Source organism: Bos taurus, chromosome X, assembly GCF_002263795.3.
Source record: "Bos taurus isolate L1 Dominette 01449 registration number 42190680 breed Hereford chromosome X, ARS-UCD2.0, whole genome shotgun sequence".
Taxonomy (NCBI): domain Eukaryota; kingdom Metazoa; phylum Chordata; class Mammalia; order Artiodactyla; family Bovidae; genus Bos; species Bos taurus.
Window position 1 is genome coordinate 68,899,220 of NC_037357.1, and position 24,286 is coordinate 68,923,505.

The following is a 24,286-nucleotide window of genomic DNA, read 5'->3' on the forward strand; positions in this document are numbered from 1 at the left end:
ATTTCTAAAGATAAATGATAGCATTTGGAATATTTTTTATGTATGTGGGTGGTGGGGATTATAATCTACATATATCTCTGTTTATTTTAATGGTGTGAAAGATCTGGTTCTTTCCATTTTCCTTATTTTTTTTTCTAAATATAAAGTAAAACAGAAATTTAACAGAACATGTAAGAGAATCCCAAAGAACATTGCTGTTACAACCTGAACACAGAAGTAGCTTCTAAAGTGAAGTGATGTAAAATGCTGCAAACCTTTGTCTTGAGTAGATCAGGCTTTTAGTAAATAAATCATACACCTCTATACATCACCTTTATAAATTACATGTAAAAAAATCAACTCCTTGTGCTCACAGAAGACTTGTTTTTATTTATTACAGTTCCACAGAAGTAGAAATGCTCATTTGAGAGTAGCTATTGTTAACTGTGGTAAGGCCATTCTGTGAAATGAAGTGCTCAGTTGTTCTTTAAAGCAGCTTATGAATCCATTTTGCTTCAGGCTGAGGAATAAAGTAGAAAAAAATTAAAATAAATGGTAGCATTAAAAAGAAGCTAGTAATTATAGAGAGTTCCTGGTGTGTTAAAGACCACAATAAAACAGACAAGTGGAGGCAAAGTTGGATATAATTTTTATGTTTTCTTATTAAAAATGTAGATCCTTGAATCCCACCCTAGAGTTAGCATTAAAAGCCTGAGATGGGGTCAGAAATAGCATGTTTAATAATTTCTCTGCATGATCCTAATGTTCACTTCAAGATGTGAAGTACTGAATACTAGTCCAACCACCAGCATTTGTGTAGGAACCAAGTCCTAAGGAATGTTACATTATGAACACAACTACTTTAATGGACTAGGGCTTCAAAAGCTGATAATATAAAAACACAAAAATACATTTTAAATACTGATAGTCTCTCTAAATTCCACCACATTAATACAAGTGTTTCCACATTTGCACATTATTGTCTAGTGTTTGTACAGTAGTTGCAAATTTCATCTAGCTGCAAAGCTATAGTATTTTCCTTTATATTCTTCCTTAACATTATAGTATAAACTTTCCCCTCTAAACTCAAGGTCTCACAACTAGTATTCCAATGAATAAATACTAAGTTTTATATTTTAGTATGCCAATTTTTTAAATTTTCTACATTTAGTTTAATTCCAAATTTTTTGTCCTATAGACAGTATTGCAATTATCATCTCTATGCCCAGAGGTTTTTGTTTTTGTTTTTTTTTCCTTCTGCTGACTTGTTTTAATTACAGTACGTTTTTACTAATGGGATTACTGAATCAAATAGTACCATCCCATTTGTGACTCTTCCTACATAGTCCCATATAGGTCTAGAATAAATTTAACCAGTTTGTCTTGTTCCTCTTTTGCCATCAGCAGTGAATTAATGGTGTGTGTGTGTGTGTGTGTGTGTATATATATATATATATATATATATATATATGTGTGTGTGTGTGTGTGTGTGTGTGTGTGTGTATGTATGTATGTATATATATATATATATATATATATATATATACATCTTACTTGGAACTTTTGAGGCTTCAGGGATAATGGTGTATTTATTCATTTATTCACTATTCAGAGAGTAGTAGCAGAATTTTTTCCATACATAAAAGAGTTTTGACAGTGTTCAGAAAATGGAAATTTGCCTAAGGAAGGCAGATCATGGAATTAGAGCTTATTCTTGACAATCAGACGTCAGCGAGAAGACATCAAAACTAATGGTGAGTGAGTGGAAAGGGTAGATTAGTTGCACACTTAGAGCAGAGCAAAGCAGCAGTGTATCAACACAGTTATATAACAGGTAAAAATAAATATCTTGAAACTATAGAATTTTTTTTAAATCAAAGATTCATCATGGAACAAATCAGTACTTTGTTCATCTTCCATTTATTTATAGTTTAGCATTTCTTAAAAAAAAAACAAAAAAACTTGAAACTGTAGTAGAGGTATCACAATTTTCTATTGCCGATTTAAGCCCCATAGCCTTGCATTATGCTTACTATGCCTGTTTCCAACTCTGTGTCACTCCCATCAACCATTTTTTCTGCCTCCTGGTCTGGAAACTTTGTTTCTTCCTTCAGTTAATATTTTCAATGTCATACTCATATTCCATTTCATGATGCAATTTCATACACTGGTTTTGGTATTAACTAGCTGGGTATACTTGATTAGAAACTTCTACCATTGCCTTTGCCTTTCAAAAATCTTTCTTATCTTTCATAATCCAGTTCCTATATCACTTTTTCACCCTGATTGAATGAGTGAATGAGTGTAAGTTAATTCATAAACTGGCAGACTAAAATTTCATACTATCTAGTACCATCTGGAGTTTTAAAAATGCCCAGCAATTATTTCATTCATTTCTTGCTAATTTCTAATAAATGACAAATAAATTGATTTATTAAATTAATATTGAATGCCAGCCACTCTCTTGGACATATAAGTAAAGAGTTTTTGTATTCACAGAGCTTACCTTTTACCAAAAAATACACAAAATAAACATAATAAATAAGTAAATTACATAGTGCAAGGTAGCAAATTTCATAGGAAAAGAAATAGATGACTTGAGGACTAGTATGCAGTAGTGGGGATTGTTACAATTTAAAATTATATGATTAAATTAACCTCATTGAAAAATTGATATTTGAGCAAATATTTGAAGAGAGAATTAACCACATGGAAATCTGAAGAAATAAGATTCTAGGTTGAAGTGTGGATCTATGCAAAGTCTTATTCCTGGGATGTATGGAAGGATGCCAGTATGGTTTCATCAGACTGATGAAAAGGTGAGATCAGAGAGAACAGCAAGTCAGATTATCTAGGATCTTATTGGCAATTGTAAGCATTTTGACATTCATTCTGAGTGAAATTAAGTACTAGAGTTTGTTGTTGTTCTCAAGTTTTGTTTCATTAGGTTTAATTTAACTTTGTTAATTCTAAGTATACATTTTAATACACTTTATCAATTAAATGATGTTCAATAAATTGAATCCATGTTGAGGATATGAAGAGGAAAGATTAGAAGCAAGAGATATCTTAGGAGGCTACTGCAGTAGTAAAGGAGAGAGATAATAGTGATGAGGACCTGGCTGGTACAATATGGTTCACAAGTGGTCAGATTTTAGATGTATACTGAGTCAAAAGGATCCAAGAAGGATTGTGAAAGAAAAATAATTAAGATGCTTCTAATGAACTATAATCTTATTCTTGATCTTCAAGAAAATGTATCTTGAGAATTTACTGTTTCCTTTCAGTCTTTGTTAGATAGCTATTATCAAGATAAGGAAATTCTCTATTCCTTTTTAAATTGGTGTCTTCATCTTAAGTAAATGCTGAAATTTATCAAATACTTTTCCACACACCTGCAATTCCAGTTCTCAAGAATAAAGTAGATGAGGAGAGAACATAAAGATGGAAAGTTTGTGTGGTATTTTGACTGTTTGTATTCTCAGGGAGCTTCCCAGGTGGCTCAGTGGTAAAGAATCTGCCAGCCAAGCAGGAGACAGAAGTTTAGTCCTTGGGTCAGGAAGATTTCCTGGAGAAGGAAATGACAACTCACACCAGTATTCTTGCCTGGGAAATCCCATGGACAGAGGAATTTGGCAGACTATAGCCCATAGGGTTGCAAAAAGTCAGACATGATGTAGCAACTAAAAAACAGCAACAACAGCAGCAATATTCTATGAAGAAAAATAAAGTAAGATTCTGGGTTAGAAGAGTAACTGGACAGTTGTGGGAGGGGATAACATAAGATATAGTAAATCAGGGACGGCTTCTCCAAAAAAATAATATTTAAGTTGAAAAACCAAATGATGAGAAGGACTAGTCATGCAAAAACTGGGGAGAAGAATTCCAAGCAGAGGGAACAGTATATGCAAAAACTTGGCAAGAGATCAATCTTAATATATATGAGAAGCAAAAATAATAGTAGTTTGGGTAGGTCAAAAAATAAAATGGCAAACTGGTTCAAGATGAAGGTAGAAAATAGATGAGGATGGATAATTTAAGCATTGAAAGCCAGGGTAAGAAGCCTGAGTTTATTATGAATGTAAAGGGAAACTGTTAGTGTTTTAAGCAGTGGACAGTAGAGGCAGCAAGACTCTTGCAGTACTTCAGCAAAGATTATGATGAATATTGGGACCATTTAGGTAGTAGTAATTGAGATGGAAGAAGTGGACTGATTCAGGATATATTTTGGAGGTAAGGTAGACAAGTTTTAGTGATTGACCACATATGGGGGATAAGGAAAAGAGCAGAATCATAGATGATATCCAGATTTTAAAAGATTAAATGGGTGGATGGCAGTGCCATTTACTACTAAGATGGAGAATACTGGGAAGGATTAGGTTTTGAAATTGGTTAAGAGTGTTATTCATATATACTAAATTTGAGATGTCCACTAGAATCTACACTGAAACTTCCAAGGAGGTGTTTAGAATTTGGAACTCATTGGAAAGACTAAAGTTGGTTATGTTACTTTAGGAGTAATCAGTACATAAAAGACATTTAAAACTATTAAATTGGATGAACTTACCAAAGGAGAATTTTAGAGAGAAGGTCCAGGACCAAGTCTTAGATCATTCTAACATTAAAGGTGAGGAAGTGTAAGATATAATAAAGGTGGTGGAAAGCTACCAGTAAGTAGAAAGAACAGGATAGGATCAGATCAGATCAGATCAGGTCAGTCGTGTCCGATGGTTTGCGACATCATGAATTGCAGCACACCAGGCATACCTGTCCATCACCAACTCCCAGAGTTCACTCAGACTCACGTCCATCGAGCCATTCAGCCATCTTGTCCTCTGTCATCCCCTTCTCTTCTTTCCCCCAATCCCTCGCAGAATCAGAGTCTTTTCAAATGAGTCAACTTTTCGCATGAGGTGGCCAAAGTACTGGAGTTTCAGCTTTAGCATCATTCCTTCCAAAGAAATCCCAAGGCTGATCTCCTTCAGAATGGACTGGTTGGATCTCCTTGCAGTGCAAGGGACTCTCAAGAGTCTTCTCCAACACCACAGTTCAAAAGCATCAATTCTTCAGCGCTCAGCCTTCTTCACAGTCCAACTCTCACATCCATACATGACCACAGGAAAAACCATAGCCTTGACTAGACAAACGTTTGTTGGCAAAGTAATGCATCTGCTTTTGAATATGCTGTCTAGGTTGGTCATAACTTTCCTTTCAAGGAGTAAGCGTCTTTTAATTTCATGGCTGCAGTCATCATCTGTAGTGATTTTGGAGCCCAGAAAAATAAAGTCTGACACTGTTTCCACTGTTTTCCCATCTATTTCCCATGAAGTGATGGTACCGGATGCCATGATCTTCGTTTTCTGAATGTTGAGCTTTAAGCCACCTTTTTCACTCTCCACTTTCACTTTCATCAAGAGGCTTTGTAGTTCCTCTTCACTTTCTGCCATAAGGGTGGTGTCATCTGCATATCTGAGGTTATTGATATTTCTCCTGGCAATCTTGATTTCAGCTTGTGCTTCATCCAGCCCAGAGTTTCTCATGATGTACTCTGCATAGAAGTTAAATAAGCAGGGTGACAATATACAGCCTTGACGAACTCCTTTTCCTATTTGGAACCAGTCTGTTGTTCCATGTCCAGTTCTAACTGTTGCTTCCTGACCTGCATACAAACTTCTCAAGAGGCAGATCAGGTAGTCTGGTATTCCCATCTCTTTCAGAATTTTCCACAGTTTATTGTGATCCACACAGTCAAAAGCCTTGGCATAGTTAATAAAGCAGAAATAGATGCTTTTCTGGAACTCTCTTGTTTTTTCCATGATCCAGCAGATGTTGGCAATTTGATCTCTGATTCCTCTGCCTTTCCTAAAACCAGCTTGAACATCAGGAAGTTCATGGTTCACATATTGCTGAAGCCTGGCTTGGAGAATTTTGAGCATTACTTTACTAGCATGTGAGATGAGTGCAGTTGTGCCGTAGTTTGAGCATTCTTTGGGATTGGAATGAAAACTGAGCTTTTCCAGTCCTGTGGCCACTGCTGAGTTTTCCACATTTGCTGGCATATTGAGTGCAGCAGTTTCACAGCATCATCTTTCAGGATTTGGAATAGCTCAACTGGAATTCCATCACCTCCAATAGCTTTGTTCGTAGTGATGCTTTCTAAGGCCCATTTGACTTCACATTCCAGAATGTCTGGCTCTAGGTCAGTGATCACACCATCGTGATTATCTGGGTCGTGAAGATCTTTTTTGTACAGTTCTTCTGTGTATTCTTGCCTCCTCTTCTTAATATCTTCTGCTTCTTTGAGGTCCATACCATTTCTGTCCTTTATCGAGCCCATGTTTGCATGAAATGTTCCTTTGGTATCTCTGATTTTCTTGAAGAGATCTCTAGTCTTTCCCATTCTGTTGTTTTCCTCTATTTCTTTGCATTGATCGCTGAGGAAGGCTTTCTTATCTCTTCTTGCTATTCTTTGGAACTCCGCATTCAGATGCTTATATCTTTCTTTTTCTCCTTTGTTTTTTGCTTCTCTTCTTTTCACAGCTATTTGTAAGGCCTCCTCAGACAGCCATTTTGCTTTTTCGCTTTTCTTTTCCATGAGGATGGTCTTGATCCCTGTCTCCTGTACAATGTCACGAACCTCATTCCATAGTTCATCAGGCACTCTATCTATCACATCTAGGCCCTTAAATCTATTTCTCACTTCCACTGTATAATCATAAGGGATTTGATTTAGGTCATACCTGAATGGTCTAGTGGTTTTCCCTACTTTCTTCTATTTAAGTCTGAATTTGGCAATAAGGAGTTCATGGTCTGAGCCACAGTCAGCTCCTGGTCTTTTTTTTGCTGACTGTATAGAGCTTCTCCATTTTGGCTACAAAGAATATAATCAATCTGATTTCAGTGTTGACCATCTGGTGATGTCCATGTATAGAGTCTTCTCTTGTGTTGTTGGAAGAGGGTGTTTGTTATGACCAGTGCATTTTCTTGGCAAAACTGTATTAGTCTTTGCCCTGCTTCATTCCATATTCCAAGGCCAAATTTGCCTGTTACTCCAGGTGTTTCTTGACTTCCTACTTTTGCATTCCAGTCCCCTATAATGAAAAGGACATCTTTTTTGGGTGTTAGTTCTAAAAGGACTTGTACGTCTTCATAGAACCGTTCAATTTCAGCTTCTTCAGCATTACTCATTGGGGCATAGACTTGGATTACTGTGATATTGAATGGTTTGCCTTGGAAATGAACAGAGAGCCTTCTTTCGTTTTTGAGATTGCATCCAAGTACTGCATTTCGGATTCTTTTGTTGATCATGATGGCCACTCCATTTCTTCTGAGGGATTCCTGCCCACAGTAGTAGATATAATGGTCATCTGATTTAAATTCACCCATTCCAGTCCATTTCAGTTCGCTGATTCCTAGAATGTTGACATTCACTCTTGCCATTTCTTGTTTGACCACTTCCAATTTGCCTTGATTCATGGACCTGACATTCCAGGTTCCTATGCAGTATTGCTATTTACAGCATTGGACCTTGCTTCTATCACCAGTCACATCCACAGCTGGGTATTGTTTTTGTCTTGGCTCCATCCCTTCATCCTTTCTGGAGCCATTTCTCCACTGATCTCCAGTAGCATATTGGGCACCCACTGACCTGGGGAGTTTCTCCTTCAGTATCCTATCATTTTGCCTTTTCACACTGTTAATGGGATTCTCAAGGCAAGAATACTGAAGTGGTTTGCCATTCCCTTCTCCAGTGGACCATTCTGTCAGATCTCTCCACCATGACCCACCCATCTTGGGTTGCCCCACGGGCATGGCTTTGTTTCATTGAGTTAGATAAGGCTGTGGTCCTAGTGTGATCAGATTGACTAGTTTTCTGTGAGTATGGATAGGATAGAGTCAAGTTAACTAAGTGTTTTGTGAAAGAAGAGGTTGGTTTAAATGCTGCTGGACTATAGAGTAACATGAGGAGAGAAGAGAGCTCAGTATGTGTGACTACAAGAACATATTTCGTAATCTTGGAAAGAGCACTTTTAGCAAAGTGGTAGGGATGGAAGAGCCTGATTAGATGGTAGCTATACAAATTTAAGCTTATTACAGTGATGATATGAATATATGCAAGGCTGGAACATATCCTGAAAGTTTTTTTTTTACAATTAAAATTAATCCTCAGACTCAAGGATTTTGTTATATTTCTTATATTTTACATATTTTTTAATTTAACAATTTTTATTTAGAATTTTTATTGAAATTTACTTACAATATTATATCAGTTTCAGGTATTCTACATAGTGATTTGATATTTTTATACATTATGAAACAATCACAAGTCTAGTTACCATTTATCACCAAAGTTATTATGATATTATTGATTATATTCCTTACACTATACAGTAATCACTATGACATTTATTTTATAACTAGAATTTTATATCTCTTAATCTTCCTCACCTATTTCACTTATCTTCACATCTGTCTCCACTATGGTGACCACCAATTTGTTCGCTTTATAAGTCAGTTTTTGTTGTTTGTTCATTTGTTTTGGTTTTAAATTCCACATATAAGTGTACATATTTTTCATAAAAACTACTTTTGGAAGAGAGTTCAGCTTTTCAAGGGTCTCTTTTTCTCAATTGCCTTAAAATTATCCACCAATATATTTTTATTCCTTAAAAATTTTGTTGCTTTACTGGTTATCTGCCCGTTGACTTAGAATGAGCCTTTAAACAATGGGGTCGTTAACCAGCTTTGTCACAAAGCTGACATTTTGAGTCTGCCAGGAGAAAAATGGACTTAAAATCAGCCTTTTTTGAAAGAAATAATATGGATTAATTAATCTCTCCCACAAATGTAAAATATATGAAGAGCAAATGGGAATCAATACATAAAGTTTTATTATAAATAAACCAAGGGTAGAAAAAACTTGGAATACAATGTAAAGTGAGATTCCCACCATTCAGAAGAGGAAATGGAAGCCCTTTAAAAGATAAGAACAAGAATGGGGGGACAGAGAGGGTGAGGAAGAAAGGGTGGGGGAAAATTAATTAAATATAAGGTCCAATCCCAGCCATATTTACAGATGTTCTGAATTTAGCAGGACAGAGAACATGAAACCTACCATGCTGAGAATAGTCAATTAACACTGTGGGAAAGCAAAGGAAACACAGACTGATGCCCAGAAACCATGCAAATGAATCACATCTCAACCAAAGATCAGAGAGCCAACAAGGGAGGACAAGAATGGGAAGAGCAGACCTTCCATCCAAAGTGAGATGTTTAACTAAGCATCCCTTTACAGCCATGTTTTAAAGGAAGGGGGATTTAAAGGGAGATCCTCTGTAGGAGAACAATAGAAAACTTTAAAATTACAGATCCAAAGAGATTGGATCAACCTTGAAAATACTCCCCCCCGCCCCCCAATTATCAGTACTAGTGACAACTCATAAAGATATGGTTAAAAATTAAATAATTAAATATGCTTTTTGCATATCTGAATCCTAGTATGTTATGTTTCTATCTTGCTGTGTCTGAATTTGGTTGAGTTTTTACCATATTCAGCAACTTCCTAGGAAATGTATTTATATCCTACTAAACCATGCCCCTTAAAAATTTTAGCCATTTTCCTTTTTGTTCTTTCATAAGTGTGGGACAGTTAAACACATTTGTAATATGATCATTTTTACAAATAATTATGAAAAGTTTCTTAAAACCCAAGCCAGTTCTCTCTGCTCCAATCTAAATACTAGTCTTAACTTTTTGACATTTATTTTGCAACTCTTTTGGGTCCTGTGGAAGTACTCTATCTTTTCTCATCTGTGAGTCTCAAAATTGTCAATATTCCAGTAAAAGAGAACTAATCTGCAGAGAAAATATGAATTCAAAATTTAAAATATATTTTTCATTTTTAATCCAATTTTCTCTAAAAATAAAACAGAAGCAAACATACCAAAGGAGCGTATCTTGGCTTTGGAGGTGGAGGAGGCATCTGGCACCGACAGAGACGTTTGACTCTAGGTGATGGCAGTATAGGCTCACAAGGAGGTAGTGGTGGTCTTTCTCTTGATGGAGGAACTCTACCTGTACCTATTTTTTTTCCTTTTTCTTTGAATGTAGTCCTCCGGGATGGCATTTTGATTCCTCTTTTTGGTTCCACTGCATCCTTCTTTGAATCTGTAGATGTGGCATCTGATTCATCAACTCTCTTTTTAGACCCAGGTTTAAATAGAGACTCTTCAGATTCAGCATCTGAACTTTTGAACATTTCAGTCTTCTTTAGGTATCTTTTGGAAGACACATCAGATTCAGCACCACTAGACTCTGTGGCCTTCTTTGCAGTCTTCTTGGTGTCTTTCTTTGAATCTCGCTTAACCTTCTTTGACTCCCAATCAGACTCAGTTTCAGTAGACTCTTTGGACTTCATTGCAGGCTTTTTTTGGTCATCTTTCTTTAAATCTTTCTTATCTTTCTTTGAATCTTTTTTACTCTTTTTTGCATCCCCTTCAGATTCAGAATCAGCATCAGTAGACACAGCATCCTTCTTGGCATCCTTTTTCTTATCATCTTTCTTGCCCTTTTTCGAATCTTTCTTTGCATTCTTTGAGTCTCCAGATTCTGCATCAGTAGACTCTGCATCTTTCTTGGCATCCTTTTTCTTATCATCTTTCTTTGAATCTTTCTTGCCCTTTTTTGAATCTTTCTTTGCATCCTTTGAGTCTCCAGATTCTGCATCAGTAGACTCTGCATCTTTCTTAGCATCCTTTTTCTTATTATCTTTCTTTGAATCTTTCTTGCCCTTTTTCGAATCCTTCTTTGCATCCTTTGAGTCTCCAGATTCTGCATCAGATGCAGCATCCTTCTTAGCATCCTTTTTCTTATCTTTCTTTGACTCTTTCTTGCCTTTCTTTGCATCCTTTGAGTCTCCAGATTCTGCATCAGTTGACTCTGTATCCTTCTTTGCACCTTTCTTGGTGTCTTTTGTTGCACCCTTCTTATCTTTCTTTGCATCTTTTGAATCTACAGATTCAGCATCAGAGCCCTTCCCCTTTGCATCTTTTTTTGCATCCTTCTTTGTTGGCTTTTTTGAATTATTCTGTGAATAATTCTTTAACCACATATCAAATTCCATGGATTCAGCATCCGATTCCCCTAAATGCACCATTAAACCCACATTTGAACTATTTTTTGAGCAAGTCTCTGATACGGCATCAGAATTATTCTTTGAGCTCTTAGAGTACTTCTTCGTACTTGTGGATTCAAAATCCATCTCCTTGGAATCTTTTGAATATCTCTTTTCTTTTTTTTGATGCTTTATTGAAACTGATATAGAATCTTTGGATTCTGGGTTTGTTTCTGATTTGGACTTTGACTTCTTAGATAGTTGACTTCCATGTGATGATTTTGATGGAGTTTTATCTGCTTTATTTCTTCTTTTAGGTTTCTCATCTACTTCATGTGGGCCTGTATCTTTCTTGGAAATTTTCTTCAAAGCTGTTTCTTTTTTGTCATCTTTGTACTTTTTAGATTCTGCCTTTTTAGAATGGGTTATATGAGTATAAGGATGTCTGAATGAGGCCTGTCTCCTGACGATTAAATTAATAGATGGACTTTGAAATTTTTTCCTTAAAGAATGCCTTATCCATATATGAGCTGGCTTCTGAAGTTCATCTAAATTTCTTTTATCATGTCTCTGAAAAAAATGGTTAGAATAATAAGTTTTTAAATGAGTTATATCTTTTTTATATTGAAACAAATAGTCTAGCTTTTCTATGACCATATATTTAGATTGTGTCTTGTTTCTGTTTCAACATTCTGTGTGTGTGTGTATGTGTGTGTGAGAAAACTCCACTTTGGAAATAAAATGAATTTAAGAAGAACCTCAGAATATCTTCAGCGATTCCTACTAAGATAAGAAGGAGTCCACAATGATTCATGACACTTCAGGACCTGGCCTCACAATAGATAATAAATTCCTTTAGAACTCCTACATGAGAGAGATATTTTGAAACATTTCATGTACCCTTCTGCCACAAAATAGATTAAAAAAAAAAAATAAGCTGATACTCTTGAAGTGTGTCATGATAATTCTTACGATAGTTTACAATTCTGCAGGCTTCTGGGTTAGCCTGATTTCTACTTATACTTTCAAGATTTTCTTACCAAATTGAGAGCCTAATATCTCTGCTGTGAAGCACTGCTGAAAATAAATACATAAAATAAAACAAGTGTCTTATTCTCATTAATTAGTGTAGCAGTTGCTGCTGCTGCTAAGTCGCTTCAGTCGTGTCCGACTCTGTGCGACCCCATCGACGGCAGCCCACCAGAGTTCCCCGTCCCTGGGATTCTCCAGGCAAGAACACTGGAGTGGGTTGCCATTTCCTTCTCCAATGCATGAAAGTGAAAAGTGAAAGTGAAGTCGCTCAGTCGTGTCCAACTCTAGCGACCCCATGGACTGCAGCCTACCAGGCTCCTCTGTCCATGGGATTTTCCAGGCAAAAGTACTTGAGTGGGGTGCCATTGCCTTCTCCAGCAGCATATTATAATTATTATTTTTTTTATTTCTGTCCAAACATTTGTCAAGGCTGGTTGTCACAGTGACCATATAGACTAATTTTACATTTAGTTCTTATATTTCTTCCATTGTTATATGGAATGAAAGGAAGACCATGAAGAGAAGCACAAAACTTGGATCTCAATAGATGTAAATAAATGGCCCTTGAATAAATGCATTGACTATTGATCTGCTTTGGGAGATGCTTTTAAAACATATTTTGCTATAACTATGGGTGACCTCTGTAAGCTAACTTTTATTTTGGTTACTTGTAAGAATAACTCCATTTTGTAAAAGCAATAGAAAACTGGAATCTCCAAGTATCTAGTATTTGAATGCTAGATTAAAGAAAATGTAAAGGCCCTGAAACCTCAAGATTGGCTCCTAAGACTCAAATTTTATATGTTTTTGCAGCTGGTAAACATTGCCTCAGAGATCCCACCAGTTTCAGTATTACATTCTCCAGCTTACCTAGCCAATGAGCTTTAAAATGCCTTTGAAATGGAGGAACACATATAAATAAAAGTTCAATAAGAAACAGTTGGGGACAATCTGCTATACAGGGAATTATACACCTAAAATATCTCCATCCTAAAGATATCAAAATTCAAATTATGTATTTTATTTGTATGTATGCATTGTAACATATTATATTTAGTTAAAAATGATCTTGTCAGTACTCACAGGAACTGTGACTTGTATTTCTGAAGGTCTTAATCTCTTATTTCCACCTGGCTGGGATGATTTGGGAAATGTTATAGTTAAGTATTGTTGATTCCGTATTTTTTTGCTTGATTCACTGACTGAAATGAGAGAGGAAAAGAAACAATTTTGCAGCTAACAGCCAGACTTTGATCAGTTCTGAAATATTGCTGAGCAAGAAATATAGTTTAATTTAAACTAAATTATAACTCAAAATATAGTTCCCCCCTCCTAGAGTTTATAGTTTACTTGCATGCCAGTTAAGAAAAAATAAAAAATTATTAGTCCATTTAGAACCAAATTAAGTTTAAAATGACATTTGTAATTTTATTTTCTAGATTAAACCAATACATGTACTACTATGTGTAAAATAGATAGCTAATGGGAAGCTGCTGTATAACACAGGGAGCTCAGCTCGGTGCTCTGTGATGCCAGAAGGGGTGGGATGGGGGAGTTGGGGGAGGCTCAATAGGGAGAGTATATATGCCGGGCCAAGAGGAGCTACTCCACGTCCAAGGTGAGGAGCAGCGGCTGCACTTTGCTGGAGCAGCCGTGAAGAGATACCCCATGTCCAAGATAAGAGAAACCCAAATAAGATGGTAGATGTGGTGAGAGGGCATAAGAGGGCAGACACACTGAAATCAGAATCACAGAAAACTAGCCAATCTGATCACACAGACCACAGCCTTGTCTAACTCAATGAAACTAAGCCATGCCGTGTGGGGCCACCCAAGACCGGTGGGTCATGGTGGAGAGGTCTGACAGAATGTGGTCCACTGAAGAAGGGAATGGCAAACCACTTCAGTATTCTTGCCTTGAGAACCCTATGAACAGTTTGAAAAGGCAAAATGATAGGATACTGAAAGAGGAACTCCCCAGTTTGGTAGATGCCCAATATGCTACTGGAGATCAGTGGAGAAATAACTCCAGAAAGAATGAAGGGATGAAGCCAAAGCAAAAACAATACCCAGTTGCAGATGTGACTGGTGATAGAAGCAAGGTTCGATGCTGTAAAGAGCAATATTGCATAGGAACCTGGAATGTTAGCTCCATGAATCAAGGCAAATTGGAAGTCATCAAACAGGAGATGGCAAGAGTGAATATCGACATTCTAGGAATCAGCAAACTAAAAAGGACTGGAATGGATGAATTTAACTCAGATGACCATTATATCTACTACTGTGAACAGGAATCTCTTAGAAGAAATGCAGTAGCCATCATGTTCAACAAGAGAGTCCGAAATGCAGTACTTGGATGCAATCTCAAAAATGACAGAATGATCTCTGTTCATTTCCAAGGCAAACCATTCAATATCACAGTAATCCAAGTCTATGACCCAACCGGTAATGCTGAAGAAGCTGAAGTCGAATGGTTCTATGAAGACCTCCAAGACTTTTTAGAACTAACACCCCAAAAAGATATCCTTTTCATTATAGGGGACTAGAATGCAAAAGTAGAAAGTCAAGAAATACCTAGGGTAACAGGCAAATTTGGCCTTGGAATATGGAATGAAGTAGGGCAAAGGTTAATAGAGTTTTGCCAAGAAAACGCACAGGTCATAGCAAATACCTTCTTTCAACAATACAAGAGAAGACTCTACACATGGACATAACCAGATGGCCAAGACAGAAATCAGATTGATTATATTCTTTGCAGCCAAAGATGGAGAAGCTCTGATAATAAACTCCTTATTGCCAAATTCAGACTTAAATCGAAGAAAAGTAGGGAAAACCACTAGACCATTCAGATATGACCTAAATCAAATCCCTTATGATTATACAGTGGAAATGAGAAATAGATTTCAGGGACTAGATCTGATAGATAGAGTACCTGATCAACTATGGATGGACATTCATGACATTGTACAGGAGACAGGGATGAAAACCAACGCAATGGAAAATAAGTGCAAAAAAGCAAAATGGCTGTCTGAGGAGGCCTTACAAATAGCTGTGAAAATAAGGGAAGTGAAAAGCAAAGGAGAAAAGAAAGATATAAGCATCAGAATGCAGAGTTCCAAAGAATAGCAAGGAGAGATAAGAAAACTTTCCTCAGCGGTCAATGCAAAAAAATAGAGGAAAACAACAGAATGGGGAAGACTAGAGATCCCTTCAAGAAAATTAGAGATACCAGGGGAACATTTCATGCAAAGATAGGCTCGATAAAGGACAGAAATGGTACGGACCTAACAGAAGCAGAAGATATTAAGAAGAGGGGGCAAGAATACACAAATGAACTGTACAAAAAAGATCTTCATGACACAGATAATCATGATGGTGTGATCACTCACTTAGAGCCAGATATCCTGGAATGTGAAGTCAAGTGGGCCTTAGAAAGCATCACTACGAACAAAGCTAGTGGAGGTGATGGAATTCCAGTTGAGCTATTTCAAATCCTGGAAGATGATGCTGTGAAAGAGCTGCACTTATAATGCCAGCAAATGTGGAAAACTCAGCAGTGGCCACAGGACTGGAAAAGGTCAGTTTTCATTCCAATCCCAAAGAAAGGCAATGCCAAAGAATGCTCAAACTACGGCACAATTGCACTCATCTCACATGCTAGTAAAGTAATGCTCAAAATTCTCCAAGCCAGGCTTCAGCAATGTGTGAACCGTGAACTTCCAGATGTTCAAGCTGGTTATAGGAAAGACAGAGGAACCAGAGATCAAATTTTCAACATCTGCTGGATCATGGAAAAAGGAAGAGAGTTCCAGAAAAACATCTATTTCTGTTTTATTGACTGTGCTAAAGCCTTTGACTGTGTGGGTCACAATAAACTGTGGAAAATTCTGAAAGAGATTGGAATACCAGACCACCTGACCTGCCTCTTGAGAAACCTATATGCAGATCAGGAAGCAACAGTTAGAACTGGACATGGAACAACAGACTGGTTCCAAATAGAAAAAGGAGCACGTCAAGGTGTATATTGTTACCCTGATTATTTAAGTTATATGTAGAGAACATTATGAGAAACGCTGGGCTGGAAGAAGCACAAGCTGGAATCAAGATTGCCAGGGGAAATATCAGTAACCTCAGATATCCAGATGACACCACCCTTATGGCAGAAAGTGAAGAGGAATTAAGAAGCCTCTTGATGAAAGTGAAAGAGGAGAATGAAAAAGTTGGCTTAAAGCTTAACATTCAGAAAACTAAGATCATGGCTCTTGCCCCATCACTTCATGGGAAATAGATCGGGAAACAGTGGAAACAGTCTCAGACTTTATTTTTTGGGGGGCTCCAAAATCACTGCAGATGGTGACTGCAGCCATGAAATTAAAAGACGCTTACTCCTTGGAAGGAAAGTTATGACCAACCTAGATAGCATATTCAAAAGCAGAGACATTACTTTGCCAGCAAAGGACCATCTAGTGAAAGCTATGGTTTTTCTATTGGTCATATATGGATGTGAGAGTTGGACTGTGAAGAAAGCTGAGTGCCGAGGAATTGATGCTTTTGAACTGTGGTGTTGGAGAAGACTCTTGAGAGTCCCTCGGACTGCAAGGAGATCCAACCAGTCCATCCTAAAGGAGATCAGTCCTTTATGTTCATTGGAGGGACTGATCCTGAAGCTGAAACTCCAATACTTTGGACATTTCATGCGAAGAGTTGACTCATTGGAAAAGACTCTGATGTTGGGAGGGATTGGGGGCAGGAGGAGAAAGGGACAACAGAAGATGAGATGGCTGGATGGCATCAGTGACTCAATGCACATGTTTGAGTGAACTCCGGGAGTTGGTGATGGACAGGGCGGCCTGGTGTGTTGCAATTCATGGGTTTGCAAAGAGTCTGACATGACTGAGTTACTGAACTGAACTGAACTTATCTGATATGTATATTTATATCTGATTCATGTTGCCACGCAGCAGAAACTAACAGAACATTGTATAGCAATTATCCTCCAATTTAAAAAATTAATGAAAATAATAGTTACAGTAATACAAAGAATAGGAATGGAATATAAAAATTAACTTTTTCCTTCCAAACATCTTCATCATCTCCACTACCTTCATTTTGTTTAGATTGCAGAGCATATGACTTCTTCTACAGTCCCCATAATAGCTATTAATAGCACAATAGCATAGTAGCTATTAACAGAGCATCGGCTAAATGTCTCAATTGATTAAGTGCTTAGGTTACTCCTCCTCTAACCTCAATGACATCCCAAGCCATAAAAACTAAGGCCACAAACCCAAATGCTTCATTCAGTTCTGACACCCTTATGGCATTGAAACATGTGTATTATTATATGTGTAATGAATCGCCAATCCAGGTTCGATGCATGATACAGGGTGCTTGCGGCTGGTGCACTGGGATGACCCAGAGGGATGGGATGGGGAGGGAGGTGGGAGGGGGTTCAGGATGGGGAACACATGTACACCCATGGCGGATTAAAGTCAATGTATGGCAAAACCAATACAATATTGTAAAGTATTTAGTCTTCAATTAAAATAAATAAATTTAAAAAATTAATTAAAAAAAAACAAAAGAGAAAGGGCATGTACACATTTGAGGGCACCCAGAATAGAGTGATCAGGAGGATCAAGCCATCTGGAAGCTATCAAAGGAAGAAAAGTGGGATCGTTTAGATAGTTCTTCTGGAGATTAACAAGAGATGTGATCATTATACTCAAATATTTAAAGAGCTGTTACATAAAAGAGTAGTAGTAATAGTAGTAATAAGATAGCTGCAACTGCTAACACATACATAGCACTTAGTATATGCTGGACTGTGTTTTAAGCACTTTATATATATCAAGTCTTAGTCACTGCAACACTTTGAATTAGTTAATATTATTTATGATTGACTCCATTGTACAGATGTAGAAAAATAAAGCACCTAGAGAGGTTAAATTACTTGCCCCCAAATCATAAATTTAGCATAAGAGTTAAGATTCAAGCACAGATAGTTTGGCTCAAGAGTCCATGCTCTTAATTATAATGTCAGAGACTTCTTTGTTTCCTGAGGGAATAACTAGACTCAATGGATAAAATTTGTAGCAGTGCAGGTGGATTTCAACTCAATATATTAAGAAATTTCCTAAAGTTTTAGCTGTTCAACACATGAACTGTCAACTTTTTTCTTTCTGACTATAGAAATACTTTAAACACACACACACATACCAATATTCATGCTTCTCTTAGATTTTAACAAAAACTCAGGGTTTTTTACACTTTATCACATGGAATAGAAGAGACCAGTCATTTTCCCTAAAATTATTTTCAAATATAATTTTAATTCTTACTTGGTATGGAATTATCATATGTTTTGATGGTTATTTCTTGCCTGTTTAAAAAAGAAAATATTTTAATTGAATTTGTACTATGTCTAATAATAATAATAACGACTATTATTACTAAGATACCTTTAATAATAATGCTGTCAGAAATCTGATGTATTCTCTGAATTCCATTATCTAAGACTGTTTAACTATAATCCACAATTCCCGTCCTCTAAATCGTTATAGATGTATATGACTGTATTTCTCATCAAAACTTGAATAAAAATAGACTATAGATCAAAACTGAAATAAAAACACTCCAGTTAAAATAAATAAATCAATTTAAAAAAACTTGGTAAAGAGAAGGAAATATAATCTTATGGGCATATCTAAATAAACTTACTAATGACAAATTTAACTTAGTAAAAAAAAAAACCCACTAATTTGAAAAATTCTATAACCTGCAAAATATCTTATTTAATTATATAGAGCAATAAATAAAATTAGTTCCCCTGCAATTTTCTAATGAAAACATCTAAATCAGTATGAACCATATATCTTCTAAATTCACTACATATATTTTGAAGACAACCTACCACATTTTAATATTCTTAGTATTTAAACCACTAATTATGTGTGAGAGGGGAACATATAAATGTTGATCTGTATTTTGAGTTGCTCCTACACATGGGAAAATTGGTCCACGGTATTTTCCATTTGGAAATTACACATGTAATATTGTAATGATTGTGTTGTTTATCAAAGACACACATGGTATAATTTGTTTTTAATTTTAAAATTTGTATCTTTTTAAAATTTTATTTTATTTAAGTATTACTTCCTTATTAATTAGCAGGAACAGTAGATTGTGACCATTGCTAATTCTGAGATTGTACTTGTGTGTGCTAAGTCACTTCAGTTGTGTCCGACTCTTTGCAACCCAGAGTCTCTAGGTGTGGCTCAATCAAGTCTATTTAAAAACTCTCACAGGTTATTTGGACACTCAGTTCTAGTTATGAATCACACTCAGTTCTATGTATGAATTCATGGTCTTGAAAAAGAAAACTTCATAGATTTTTGAAATAGTCCAAGCTTGTGATGTTTGCTTTTTCAAAAAAATAGATCAATGGTCTATTCATTTGTATTGAAACCACATTTATTCTATAGCAGAGCTAAAAGGTTAAATGTCCTGGGATCCTGGAAACTTAATTGTTTGAAACTTTGAAATGCTGGCTGGGTCACTGCCTTCACATACTGGGAAAAATACTTTGCACCTGTATTGTTTTTGACTTCTTTGCTACAGGCTAAAGTAATCTTTTTCAAACTTTCTTTTGAGCACAACTCAATGTGTGTGATATGTGGATAATTCAAATTCTACTGTAATAATATAGTTTATAAATCATGCATAGCCAGACATCCTGGAATGTGAAGTCAAGTGGGCCTTAGAAAGCATCACTACGAACAAAGCTAGTGGAGGTGATGGAATTCCAGTTGAGCTATTTCAAATCCTGAAATATGATGCTGTGAAAGTGCTGCACTCAAAATGCCAGCACATTTGGAAAACTCAGCAGTGGCCACAGGACTGGAAAATGTCAGTTTTCATTCCAATCCCAAAGAAAGGCAATGCCAAAGAATGCTCAAACTACGGCACAATTGCACTCATCTCACATGCTAGTAAAGTAATGCTCAAAATTCTCCAAGCCAGGCTTCAGCAATACATGAACCATGAACTTCCTGATGTTCAAGCTGGTTTTAGAAAAGGCAGAGGAACCAGAAATCAAATTGCCAACATCTGCTGGATCATGGGAAAAGGAAGAGAGTTCCAGAAAAACATCTATTTCTGCTTTATTGACTATGCCAAAGCCTTTGAATGTGTGGATCACAATAAACTGTGGAAAATTCTGAAAGAGATTGGAATACCAGACCACCTGACCTGCCTCTTGGGAAATTTGTATGCAGGTCAAGAAGCAACAGTTAGAATTGGACATGGAACAACAGACTGGTTCCAAATAGGAAAAGGAGTACGTCAAGGCTGTATATTGTCACCCTGCTTATTTAACTTATATGTAGAGTACATCATGAGAAAAACGACTGGAAGAAGCACAAGCTGGAATCAAGATTTCCAGGAGAAATATCAATAACCTCATATATGCAGATGACACCACCCTTATGGCAGAAAGTGAAGAGGAACTAAAAAGCCTCTTGATGAAAGTGAAAGAGGAGAGTGAAAAAGGTGGCTTAAAGCTCAACATTCAGAAAACTAAGATCATGGCATCCGGTCCCATCACTTCATGGGAAATAGATGGGAAACAGTGGAAACAGTGTCAGACTTTATTTTTTGGGGCTCCAAAATCACTGCTGATGGTGACTGCAACCATGAAATTAAAAGACGCTTACTCCTTGGAAGGGAAGTTATGACCAACCTAGATAGGAAATTCAAAAGCGGAGACATTACTTTGCCAACAAAGGTCTGCCTAGTCAAGGCTATGGTTTTTCCTGTGGTCATGTATGGGTGTGAGAGTTGGACTCTGAAGAAGGCTGAGCGCCAAAGAATTGATGCTTTTGAACTGTGCTGTTGGAGAAGACTCTTGAGCGTCCCTTGGACTGCAAGGAGATCCAAACAGTCCATTCTGAAGGAGATCAGCTCTGGGATTTCTTTGGAAGGAATGATGCTAAAGCTGAAACTCCAGTACTTTGGCCACCTCATGCGAAGAGCTGACTCATTGGAAAAGACTCTGATGCTGGGAGGGATTGGGGGTAAGAGGAGAAGGGGATGACAGAGGATGAGATGGCTGGATGGCATCACTGACTCGATGGAGGTGAGTCTGAGTGAACTCCGGTAGTTGGTGATGCACAGGGAGGCCTGGCGCGCTGTGATTCATGTGGTCGCAAAGAGTCAGACACGACTGAGTGACTGAACTCAACTGAACTGAAGACAGAAAATTTTAAGAGATGAAATAAAATACATAAATTGAAGCTGTAATATGCTATTCACACATTTCAATTGATTATCTTGCATGTGCATCTCATTTTGGAACACACTATAGAAGGCAATCAAGAAACAATGAGAAATGGGAAAACAGTCAAATATCACAACATGTCTATCTTGTATATGGGCTTCCCAGGTGGTAAAGAACCTGTCTCCCAATTCAGGACACGAAAGAGATGTGGGTTTGATCTTTTGGTTGGGAAGATTTCTGCCACTGTTTTTGCCTGGAGAATGTCATGATTGGAGAAGCCTCGCAGGCTATGGCCCATAGGGTCACAAAGAGTTGGACACTACTGAAGTGACTTAGCATGCACTGCCTTGTATACAACTGGCCTCAGTCTCACATCATTAGGGCTGTAATATAGTTAAAATCCTGAGAGTTTTTATTCATTCCAAAGTGTACATTTTAGTGCAATAAATGATTGTGTGCATACAGTTTGTTACATAAGTGATCTGAACCTATATTTTGAAATAAAGGGGAAAATTAGTGACGGAAGTCAGAAGAGAATGGAAGTCATATTTAGTTCTAAAAACAAACAAACAAACAAACAACAAAACAGCTAAAAGCCCTGACAATTTAAGGTTTTTATCATAGCACAAATATTTTTCAAAAGTGAGTGTGAAATAGACATTGTTTTTATATTAAAATAAAAAAAATTGTGAGAGTTGTATGGCTAGCAGAAAGTACAAAAATACAAGTAAGAATTCTTCAGGTAGAAGGAAATGACCTAAGATAATACATACTTAAGATAAAAAAAAGAGCATAAGACAGCACATATTTGGGTGCAGAACATGAATATTAAGTATTTACACATAATAATGATAATCTGGTAAGCTTAAAATAAAATTTATAAATTTAAATTCAAAATTGATAGTGGTAATAAAGATTGGTGAAATAATTGGAGTTAAGGTGTTATAAGAAGCTTGATTAGGAGTTGTAAAGACAAATCTGTGATATACTTCTATAAATTAAAACATAACCACTAAATAATAACTAAAATTGTATAAATAAAATAATAGAGAAGGAAATGTAATTAAAATGTTTGATTAATATAAAGGAAAGCAATAAAGGATAAATAAACAAAAACATGGGATAAATAATAAAACTAAAATGATAGGTGTAAATTCAAACATAAAGCTATTACATTAAAAGCAAATGGACTGGGGACTTCCCTGGTGTGCAGTGAGTAAGAATTTGTCTGCCAAAGCAGGAGACACAGGTTTGATCCCTGGCCTCTGAAGTTTCCACATGCTGTAAAACAACTAAGCCTGAGTGCCTCAACTACTGAGTTTGTTTGCCACAACTGCTGAAGCCTGTGCATCTAGATCCTGTGGTCTGTAACGAGAAGCTACTGCAGTGAGAAGCTCATGCCCAACAAGAGTAGCTCCCGCTCACCACAGCTAGAAAAACGCCCGCACGCAGCAACAATACAGCAAATTCTTTACCCTCTGAGCCACCAGGGGAACCCAAGAATACTGGAGTGGGTAGCCTGTCCCTTCTCCAGGGGATTTTCCTGACCCAGGAATCGAACAAGGGTCTCTTGCATTGTAGATGGGTTCTTTACCACCTGAGCTACCAGGGAAATCCAAGAAAGACCCATTGCTGCCAAAAATAAATAAAATTTTAAAAATCAAATGGACTAAAATCAACAAGTTATAGAGGTTTTCTGCATAACATTGGGCCTATAATTAACAATACTGTATTTTACACTTAAAAATTTGGTGAGTAGTTCTCATGTTTAATTTTCTTACCACAGAAAACTATATGGACTAAGTACACCACTTAAAACATGAATCTGCACAGTGGATTATAATAAACCTAAAATATAAGAGAACATGATTTTTTTTTAATGGAAAAGGGATACACTGTGTACCTTAATGGATAATAAGCTTGTGGAGCTAAACTAATGTCAAAGTTACTTTTAAGATACATAAAGGTAAATAGGAATATTTTATAATGGTAAAGGGGTTAATCCAACAGAAAGATGTAATAATTCTAAATATGCATGTACCCACTGACATAGCTCTAAAAACCATAAAACTATAATTTATAAAAGGAAAAGTAATGTGGAAACTGACAATTATAGTTGGGAACTTCAGCATATTTATTTAAATAATTAATAGAACAAGAAGAAAAGAATATACAGTAGAGATACAAAAAAGTTGAATAACATGACTGACACAAGTTGGCATAATATAAAGACATTACACCAAATAACTGCACAATACTATACATTTTCTTCAAGTTCACATGGAACATTTAACAAAAGTGACCATAGGCTAGGCAATAAGCAAGTCTAAACAAGTATCAAAGTACTAAATCATATGGCATATGTTTGCTACTCACAGCTGACTAAAGCTAGAAATCAACAACAGAAACTAAAAAAAAAAAAAATCTAAACAATTGGAAATTAAAAATACAATCTATGGATCAAAGAATAAATTACAATGGAAACAAGAAAATATTTTTAAAACATTTTGAAGAGCATAAGGTAAATACAGTATTGAAATATTTGTGGGGTGTAAAAACCTATTTAAAACTTTGGATGTAAAAACCTATTTAAAACTTTATAACTTTAAATTTGTAAATTAGAAAAGAGGAATAGCTGAAAAGTTAATGACTTAAGTATCTAGTTTAAGAAGCTAAAAACAGAACAGCAAAACAAAGCCAACATATATGAGGAAAAAATAATAAAATTATCATCAGAAAGAAATAAAAGATGCAAAAGCCTTATGCTAATGTATTGAAAATTTAGGTGAAATAAGCAAATTCCTTTAAAAAGAAAACATATTAAATCTGAAACAAGGGTTAAGTAGAAAATATGACCCAGAGGGATGGTATGGGGAGGGAGAAGGG

General features: G+C 36.3%; 1 protein-coding gene across 1 annotated transcript in view; it reads right to left on the reverse strand.

The window, feature by feature from the left end:
* Positions 1-343: 343 nt before the first annotated feature.
* The window catches only part of CYLC1 (cylicin 1), a 44,082-nt gene continuing 20,139 nt past the window's right edge, over positions 344-24,286 (reverse strand). Inside the window, exons 3-6 of the mRNA NM_174302.3 lie at positions 18,465-18,505; positions 13,208-13,326; positions 9,923-11,662; positions 344-499 (exon numbers count right to left, since the gene is read on the reverse strand). Coding sequence (NP_776727.1) covers positions 467-499; positions 9,923-11,662; positions 13,208-13,326; positions 18,465-18,505 — 1,933 coding nt within the window. The 3' untranslated portion in view covers positions 344-466. The remainder of the gene's footprint in view (positions 500-9,922; positions 11,663-13,207; positions 13,327-18,464; positions 18,506-24,286) is intronic.